General features: G+C 37.1%; 2 protein-coding genes across 2 annotated transcripts in view; one reads left to right on the top strand and one right to left on the bottom strand.

Moving 5' to 3' along the window:
• The window catches only part of LOC107011916 (gamma-soluble NSF attachment protein), an 8,248-nt gene extending 6,219 nt beyond the window's left edge, over positions 1 to 2,029 (top strand). Inside the window, exons 8-9 of the mRNA XM_015211598.2 lie at positions 649 to 778; positions 1,524 to 2,029. Of these exons, the coding sequence (XP_015067084.1) occupies positions 649 to 778; positions 1,524 to 1,628 (235 nt within the window). The 3' untranslated portion in view covers positions 1,629 to 2,029. The remainder of the gene's footprint in view (positions 1 to 648; positions 779 to 1,523) is intronic.
• Positions 2,030 to 2,253: 224 nt separating this feature from the next.
• Positions 2,254 to 9,755, bottom strand: LOC107011853 (subtilisin-like protease SBT2.3). Its single transcript, XM_015211520.2, has 10 exons — positions 9,107 to 9,755; positions 8,343 to 8,496; positions 7,786 to 8,183; positions 6,724 to 6,819; positions 5,749 to 5,821; positions 5,322 to 5,604; positions 4,262 to 4,581; positions 3,672 to 3,942; positions 3,259 to 3,540; positions 2,254 to 2,823 (listed from the first exon to the last, which is right to left on the bottom strand). The coding sequence occupies exons 1-10, from the start codon at positions 9,370 to 9,372 to the stop codon at positions 2,402 to 2,404; spliced, it is 2,565 nt and encodes an 854-aa protein (XP_015067006.1). The 5' UTR covers positions 9,373 to 9,755; the 3' UTR covers positions 2,254 to 2,401.
• Positions 9,756 to 10,068: the final 313 nt, after the last annotated feature.

The following is a 10,068-nucleotide window of genomic DNA, read 5'->3' as shown; positions in this document are numbered from 1 at the left end:
CCCCCCCCCCCCAATCTTCCACATGCATGGTTAAGGTAAATGATGATTTTGTTGTGTCATAGCACGAGTTTTATTGAAAATGACTGATGGGTTAGTACCAAGAGGTTAGTTTACTCCTAAGTTAATATAAAATTTCTTTCAGTACCTAAATAAATGTGCTTGCTGCAAATTTTTGTTCCCTGGTTCAAAATTCTTTCCCTTTATTATAGAGCGGTAAATTTATGCCCTTTAAGCTAATTGTACAAGTTCCCTCCTCTATTCTTGCTGTAAGGCTTTAGAAAATCACACAATTAGTATGTGAGTCACGATTAAGTGGGAAGAATTACTTGTTAGAATATCAACTAAGACAATGATAGCTGAGACAGAGAAATATGGACCTCCAGAAACTTGCTTTAGTCTAACATCCTTCTATTTTGGTCTAAAATATCCTCTTATTTTTATTTTATCTGGTAGGTATCTATGCACACCCTTCCTATTCAGCTTTTCGTGTTTATCTTTCTCAGACTTATGAATCTATATGGACAATTTATATTTCAAGATCATATTTTCTTCTGGAATTGATAATTTCTCTCATATTTTTAGTTTACTCATGATTTTATCAGGTTAAGTGATTTTACTAAAAACACGGGCGCTGGCTCTTCTTTGTAGGGTTGAAGTTTTCCTGAATAGCGATCAAGGTCGCTGTGCTGGTAAACTTCTTTCTGCATATGCTGACGGCGATGTTGAGGATATTAAACGGGTGTCACAATCAAGCACTGTTTCAAATCTTGATCACACGGTTAGTCATGCAGTATCAGAGTTTTAAGTCAAGATGATGAGTGCTAATTACTGTTGTGTGCTTACTAATTTCGCATTGCTGACTGCTGAGAGCAGCTCTTTTTGAAAATAAAGCTCGGTATTTAAGCGGAGAAGGGTAGAGGGGCCCGCCCATTATCCACCGAGTTTAAAAGGCTGTGATTGGTCCAAAGGGCCGATCACAAACGAATTTCTCGGTTATAAAAAAAATGTATAAAATTTCAATTATTTGGCTAGGTTTGGCGCTTAGGCTTGTAGCATTTTCTTTATTTAAAATAGGTGGCCAGTTATAGGTTCTCAGCTTTTTGGTAAAAATGATCACCAAGCTTATATTTAAACTAGACTAGAGATTCCTTAATCATGGTTTTCTAGCTATAAGATTTTTAGAGCATCTTTTCAGCTAAATAATCGTCCCGACACAATATAACTTGTATATTCCCCTAGCTGTTTACTCAAATACTATTTTCCCTGCTTGCTTTAGAACTGCTTCCCAGAAGTGAAAGAGTCATTCATCTCAACTTAATTTTACGCTGATCTTTTTATCTTGTTTGGTCTGCATAGCTGTTTCATTTTCAATGCTTAGCTTAACACTGAGCGTGATTAGTTAATTTTCACTTGGACGATAATGTAAGGAAATTAAGATGAGCAAGCAAGAAGCATCATTTGTGTGACGTCTATGTGCCTTCTCTTTTCCCCTTGCTGTATTAACATAATTGCAATAAATCCAGATCATCAAGATTGCAAGGAAATTGCCTACAGGGGATGTTAGTGCACTCAAGAATGAAGCCATGAAAGACAATGAAGATCCTTTGGATGAGGATGATCTGACCTAAATTTTCACTAGTTGATGGAATGAGTCGAAGCTTCATGTGTGCTGAGTTTGTGTCTGGAACATCGAGTCTTGCTTTTACAATCTATCTTGCTAGATTTGTCAGCTATATCATGACAAATTGTCTGAGGAAAACCCTGTACAGAAGAATCTCACAACACCTCCCTCCGTTGATTGCTTTGCAGATTGAGAGCTTTTGTTCATGAATATAATTTATTATTGGGTAATCTTAGCAGTGTGGTTCTGTACTGTGTTTATCTGCTCCTATTGTTCCTCCAGCATTGACCATAAAGATGGTGTAAAATGTGTTTGTCCATCTACTACTTGAAAGTGCATGAGTTTTTTGTCCATTACAAGTGTGCCACAACTCTAATTTGATAGTTGTAAAGGAACAAAAATAGTACATGATTGCTTGATCAACCAAACCAAAACTTAGCAATTTCTTTATTTGGAAGCCTTGGCATATGCAGAAAAATCAGGAACCAATTTCATCTTTATGAGGGACGATTAGCATGACCCCTGCGCATGGATAATACACACAAATATTGAAATGGCAAGTGTAAAAAAAATAATTCCAGCCACCAAGTATGGAAGCAGAATTTATTTTTCCTCAAAGGTGAGAACAATAATAAGTTCCTGAACAAAATCATATCATACTTATTTATCATCAACAGATAAGTTATCTACATTTAAAACACATTTACAGAGCCTAACAAATCAAAAAATTGGACACTCAACAATATTACAAGAAAAAAGAGAAAAGTGTTATCAGCTGAATCAGCTATTAGTTGTGTTGTATGAAATTTTTACTATGACTGACAAAGGAATATTTATAACATGACCCTGGTTTCCAAATAGTCCAATTCTTCCAAAGCTTGGTGAAGAGTTGTTCATAGTAGCATTAAAGTCGACACTCAAGACCTGTTGCTGCCCACACGCAATAAAAAAGCGTGCTGGTGTGACCTTTATAGAAGCACCATAAGGCGCACTCCAACCAACAACATATGTTTCATTGGCAGCAATATTTATCAATGTTCTTTGAACTGTTCTGGTTTGATTCAGTTTCGATATCGTGATTGAAGGTAAGTTCAGATCAGTTCCACTCATTGTAGATGCTCCACAGCTCTCACCAGTGTAGTTCCGTACCATAGGTGCAGAACCATTTATGCCACAGAGGAATGACATGTAGTCGCTGTAGCCTATGTTGAAAATTTTCAAAATCCATATCAGACTGGCAGAAATGACCCCTCTCCTTGACTCAAACTTGTAAGCGAGTCACAGAAATATATATGTCTAAAGTAAATAAACAATATCTCACATAAAATACATGTAACAGCTTAAATAAGACTGGGTATCATTTATTTTCTCCATGAAGTTTTGAGTGGTCTGCAGTGAGCTTTATCAGCACAAGTCAACAACATAGACCTTTCAAGCAAACCAAGTTCTAGACTTCCGCGATATCGTGCTTAAACTAGTTTAAGATGTACTAATTTATCCAACACTACCACAAGTACAATCACAAGTGTGGCATACCACAGCATCTGCCATTCATGTTTTAATAGCATCTGATAACTAGTTAATGTTATAACCAATAGTATCCTAGACTTCAACCGCAAAGAAGAGTAGCTTCTTACCTGTGTCAAAAATAAGGCCTGGATCCAGTGCTGCAGTAGCATTCACAAATCCACTTCCCATGTCAAAAGGTGTCGCAGGAGACTGGTTTGAATCTGGATTAGCATATGAACGCTGGGCCAATATCGGACCACCGTACTTGTCAGATAGAGAAGCCGTGGTAGAAAGTGCAGATCCAATAGCAGCAGTACTAAGATTAGGAAATTTCTGCTTAATCAGTGCTGCCAGACCAGCAACATGAGGGGCAGCCATGCTGGTTCCAGACATCATTGCAAAATCTTCACCTAAATATTCGATCAAGTGACATAGGTAAGCAAATATATAATGTTATTTTCATTGATGTACAAGTAGAGCCCCTTTTCCTCTTTCCGTTAGTAGCTTTACAAAATCTACAAGCTTTATTTAGTTAAACTACCTTCAAACTCAACCGAGTCCATGCCACCAGAACTCCAAGCTGCCCATATAAGATTTCCTGGGGCAACTAGGTTCGGTTTCAGTATGTCTGCATCATCAAGAAAACTATCTTCTGGATCTGGTCCTCGAGCAGAATAAAACATAACATTCGGAGCAGATAAGCTGAAATTTGCTTTAAGACCCCCTGAAATGCTTGCAACTGCCCCAAACCTTGTAATTTTCTTAGTAACTTCATCTTGGTCCAGTGAAGAATTGTAGTACTGAAGTAAGATCTGCCAAAATTACTTGAATCAGAAAATGCAAATGGCAAATAAATACTTGGGTGCATGGAAACAAAGCTTTGAAATAACTTGAAGCAGGCTGACGAAAATGTACGTATGTTGTCGTCTTTAAGAATTTTATCACACTTCTAGGAAGTTTCAAGTTTTAACTAGCGGTAGCAAATTGACCCAGACCCATCTGTCCACCCATAAGTTCCAAGAATACTTTCTCTAAGAGGCAAAAGTCTTTACTTCTTTCTTAACATTCGAGTTCAATCAAACACCGTCATATAAATCAAATGGAGGGAGAGTAGCATATTTCTAGGCATACCTTCGAATCATTTGCAGATGGAATTATGATGCCTGGCAATCTCATTGGAGTCGGATTGATTTGAAAGCCAATGACAAAGGGATCCATGCAGAACACAACACCAGCTGCACTAAGGTTCTTCGCAGTTTCCAGGGCCTGTTTGATGGTAGAAAGGCCAAGCACAAAGCGGACAGAGTAGCTGCAAACTAACAGATTCCCTTGAACAAGAGTCTGATTGAAACTACTGGCATCTTGGCATTCACCCACATACATATCACTAGCAGCTGTGTCATTCAAAGCATGACTTGCCATAACTAGAGTGTACATGCTATCTGTTCCAGCTGCAGCAAAATACAAAACTTTTGAAGCCAACCATGTGACAGGAACTTCTTTAAAAGCTTCAAAGAACCTTATTGGGCAACGGGCTAGCCACCACTAAATTGTAGTAATTGCTGAAGTGGTGTGCAAGCTAAAATCAAACAACTTCTTTTGCATCCAAAGAATGATGGTTACCTCATTTCATTGTTGTATCCAGAAGCAAACTAAACAATTTAGGCCTACGAAAGAAAAACAGACTCTACAAGCCAAAATGTCTTGGAACATGCAAATGATAAGTTTACCGAGTTCATGATTATATGTTGATGATGGATGTGTCAGAGAAGAGAGAACCACAAGGAATCGTGCTTGGCAAATTTGCATAGACCAAAAAATAACATGGGAATTTTTATATCAAGTGATTTTTCTAGTGTCATTCATCTTTTCCAGAAATATTACTTAACCTGGAGCAAATTTTTGACTAATTGAGATAGGAGAACAAAATTGGTTCAAAATTGACAAGAAAAATATCCCTTAATGGGAAAATATATAGGCTGTTTTTTTTATAAAGAACAAAAAATTATAGGCTGTTTGTCCACATTCTTTAACATTTCTAAGTGATTATAGCTTGACGAAACACGAAAACAACCCCACAAAAGTCATCTTTCATTCTCCATGATTTTTAATTAAGATAAACTTCTGGAGAGCTTTTTGACTAAAAATTATAGAAGAATAATTACTAAATCAATCTACAAGATAGACTTACGTGCAAGTCCAACTCCAGCTATTGTGATATTATTTCCCAGCACTATAGAGTTACTATACACCCTGTCATGGGTTGAAGCACCGACAGTGAAGATCCATGGACTGAAGGAAGAAACACTTTTAGGTGAAGGACCAGTATTGCCAGCTGCTTGTACTACAAAGATGCCAGCCTTAACTGCTGATAGCAAGGCCATGTCTATAGGATTAAAGAAAGTCGCAACACCGGGAGGACGCCTGTTTGGGGTGATCGATAAATTGATAATGTCCACACCATCCTGAGCCGCCTATAAATGAAAACAGATAAGTATCAAAAATGCTAAGAATCAAGATTTTTTACTTTCTTCTCTCGTCTCTGCGAAGTCTAAACAACAAAGATACACTCCTTTCTTTAAGCCTTTCTTCTCTACTCTCTAGAAAAGTAAAGATACCTGGTCTATAGCAGCAACAACATCTGCAGCAAAGCCACCAAAGCTCTTGTATAATGCTTTATAAACTGCAACGCTGCAAATACGAACCTGTGATCAGTATCTCATTCTAGTTTATAGGATTTGAGGCCAGAGAAATATTGTACCTTAGGAAATAATTCCAAATGTGAGTCTAGTATACAGGAAAACTCAAATGATTGAGACATGCACACTAAGGGAAGTTGACACTTGACAGAGCAGATTAGAAGTAATAGTAGATTCTTATTGGTTTCACAAAGGGCTCACAACTCAAGCAGTTGCTAACTTCTCCAGGATCTAACTCTCATTGGAAATAACGCATCCATAATTTTAGGAGTTCTTAGGTGGTCCATAAACACCAGGAAGAAATATCAGTAAAGACGAATTCCTGCAGTTGTAGTCCTACAGGCTGAGCTCTAATCCAGTAATAACTGGCTTTTCAAAAGCCATTTGAAGTTTTCGAAACTGTTAAAGACACTTTAACTTCAGTAATTTTTGTATAAAAAAAGTATTTAAGCTAAACTTATAAATATAATCAGGAGCTATAGCTGTAAAAATGGTGCTGTTTCAGCAGTCATTGCATCACATATTTCAAAAGAATAGCATGCCCAGAGCCCCAGACAAACCATAAACAGACATCACAAAGAGAGAGAAGTTGTGGAAAGATGAGCGAAAGATAGAATAAGCATGTAAGTTGTTTGTAATTTAGTGTAGGCATACACATCAATACAAAGCACAGGCAACATCATCGGTGTCATTTTCGGGATCTCTTCCAAATAAACAACAACATACCAGTCACCAGTGGGGTCTTGGGAGGGTACAGTGTACGCAAAGCTTACCCTACCTCACAGTAGCGAGGTTGTTTCCAAATAACAGACTATAACTACATGTTGAGCATCACAATCACCATAGTTATTCGTAAATCAAAAGGAAAAAGATTCAACTTTTGAGGGTCCTTACTGTGCACGAGGAGCCATTCCACTAGCATCTCCAAAGTGATGTCCAGCTACAACAACAGAGATTCCATGGTTCCCTGCTGCAACTGAAGCTGTATGCCTGCGCGTAGTTAAGAAAATTCAAGCCACTTGTAGTAGATATTACTTTCAGTAAACTAAAAATTCAATGAATATGAGCAACTATCTACTTGGAGAATGCATGCCAATTATATCAAGAAAGTCTGAACCATCATCCATTTTCTTTTTCGGTGAGTGTAACTATGTCTGTGTGTTTGTCTATATGTTGTGTGGGTTTTAACTCTTTGGGATCCTCAAGGGTACGTCCATGGCTGTAAGCATACTAATTGTAGTCCAACGGAAGTACTTTAATATCACCAAAATCTAAATAAAGTAACTCCCATAAAATAAAACAATATTTTCAGCTATACAGAGGGAAGATGGTCTATTAGAAATTCAACTTACTTTGCTTCTTTCCCATATCAGTCTATACTGCAGGTTTGTTAGATAAGTTATCCTACACTGTACCAGATTTTAAATTTATGAAATTGCATGTTTCGCTTGTTACATGAAAAAGTTCCATCATAAGAAACAAAAATGGATCATTAGATATCTCAAAACAGGAAGCATAAAGAATTTTCAGAAAAGCACGATATTTGTGGTAGGCTTAGAAGGTTTCATGTGCCTGTCATTTAATGAAGAATGAATATATTTGGTATGAATGTATTTGGTTATTCCGAATTCCCAATGGTTCCAAGTGGAGAAAGACTAACTTCTATCGAAAGAACTTCCAATTTTATAAGAGGTTAGAGCATTATTTGTCTAAGCAAACAAATTAACAAAAACCAGGCATGTAGATTATAAAATAAGCATGTCAACCAAGGGCAATTGCTTCTTCAAGACCAATTCCAACAAAATTCAAGATTGGAATGAACTACTAGTTAGACCCCACAGCCACTTTGTTGGCACTAACGATAGGGCTTAGTTCTCTAGAAATTGGTGTGCTCTCCAAAGAGTGCTTAAGGACAAAAAGCTATAGAAATGGTCCCATAAGATAGATAAGACTTACGTCCCATGGCCATCACCGTCAAAAGGAGAAGCATAGTCCTGAGATGTGTTAAATATCCCCCTGGTTATAGCAGAGGCTGCAAAATGGCGGGCACCAACAAGCTTCCTGTTGCAGGATCCAGATGGGAAATCCCGAGTGACCTCACAAATGCCTGAAAAATGTTGTGGAACAGGATAATGCCTCTCGGGTGTATTATCAGAGAAGCTGGGGTGCGTTGGATCAATTCCAGTGTCAATGAAACCAATCACAATGCCTTCCCCAGCAGTTTCATATCCACCCTCTTGAGCCCATGCCCCAAGGGGAAGACCTAGAAACTGTGGTGTATGTGTGGTTGCAGTTCTGACTGAGAAATCCAAAGCCACATTCGCCACTTCTCTCCTATTTGCAAGCTTGAAAGCCTTGAAAATATAAACATATGCATGAGTTGATATTAGGATCAAGAAACACAAACCACATAATTGCTTAATTATCCATAGTGTCATGAAAACCTAGCAACAAAAAAGGGAATAGCATCTGTTAATGAAACACAATTTCAATACCACTCACTGATAACGTACCTGCTGGGGAGTAACAAGCACAGCAAAGCCATTGATCAAGTAGTGGTAGCTGTAAAGTTTCAAATACTTTTCTCCTCTCAATGCCTTCCTCAATAAAGAATTGTGCATCCTTGATGTGGAGGAAGCATCGTGGGCATGTTTGTGTGAAATATGCCTGATTCAACTAAAGCTGATCAATGATATGCTAGAAAATAGTAAAGCTTCTCACTTTCACAGAGATATAAAATAAGAAGACAGACAATGAGCTAACACACTAGTCCATTAATGTAAGAAATACGAAATTGTCAGCCAAGGACAAGACCACAATGTGATAATTGAATAAAATTAAAACTTCTCCATTACAACTGAACAACTCAAACAATTTTTTAGCTATGAGAGAGGAAATGTTAAAGACTAAAACTTCTCCATTACAACTGGACAGCTCACACAATTTAGCTATGAGAGAGAACTGTTAAAGATTAAAACTTCTCCATTACAACTGCACAGCTCAAACAATTCAGCTATCTGAAAATCCTAACCTAACAATTCATGGCACCGCGTAACTCGTCAATTACAAGAATTCCCTCTTTTAGCATACACAATCAAGAACTTCAGACACTTTGAGCACTATAAAAGCTAATTTTAAGACAGTAAAAGACTTCCATTTATAGATTCCCAAGTCACAGCTAAACCCTCCATCTTTCATTGAACAAAACAAACTAACTAGAAAGAGACAGTTCTTTTCAAGAAACATGGAAATAAGACAGCTAGTTAACAAACAATACCTTGGTTTATGCAGCCTACTAACATTTCCTGAACCATGATTCTTGGAATTGTGGTGATGGTGACCCTTCACTCTAAACTCCTCACCATATAAATGAGAAACAGGGGCTTGTTTCAAAGTAACAATATACACAACAGCATCTGAATCTGTATCCTCCAGACAAAACCCACAATCCACAAACACCCCCAACAATAGCACAACAAACAACAACCTAAAGGTGAAATCTTTTTCCATTTTAAGCTCAACCCACATCCTATAAGCTCCCATTATAGCAAAATCACAACAAAGCTACTCTTTTTTTACCAAAAAAAAACTACCCATTTGTTCCATTGTCAATTTCCAAGCTTAAAAACTCTTATCTTTTCCCAAGTACCACTAGAAGTGAAGTTCACAAATAAAGCAACCCTTTTTGCAGTATGTGGGCACTGATAGAAACTTTATTAGTGCGTTTACATTAATGGGAACCCTCTTGCTATTGCCACCACCAAGAATTGGAAGGAGTATGAATACACCTGCATATTAAATAATAAGCAGAGAAGAATCTGTGAAACTTCTTGGATGCTGTGCATGTGAACGTTTTGTTTATTCATAATTATAAAAAAAAATGGAATTTTTATTTAATCTTTTTGCTTTTTTGTTCTTATATTTGATGAAACAAAAATTGAAACATTTTCTTTTGTTCTTTTGTGGTGTCTAAATTTATGCATATTGTCTTCTTTCTTTAACGGCCATTTTTATCAATAGTCTTCTGAATCAGTTCATAACTTTGGACTTTGGTATCATGTGATTATTTTTATTGGTATTAAATGGTATTTTAAGAATCTTTTGTGTTTCTTCCTAGGGATTTGCCTCGTGGATTCAGCTTGTAACACGAAAATTGTTAATTAGTTATTAAGATGATTTATTTCATTAATTATATGATTTGCGATGTATTGAAAGTGTTTTCATTGCTCTTAGTCAATT

Source organism: Solanum pennellii, chromosome 2 (assembly GCF_001406875.1).
Source record: "Solanum pennellii chromosome 2, SPENNV200".
Lineage (NCBI taxonomy): Eukaryota > Viridiplantae > Streptophyta > Magnoliopsida > Solanales > Solanaceae > Solanum > Solanum pennellii.
Note: the sequence above shows the minus strand (reverse complement) of the source record. Positions and strands in the feature narration are given on the sequence as shown.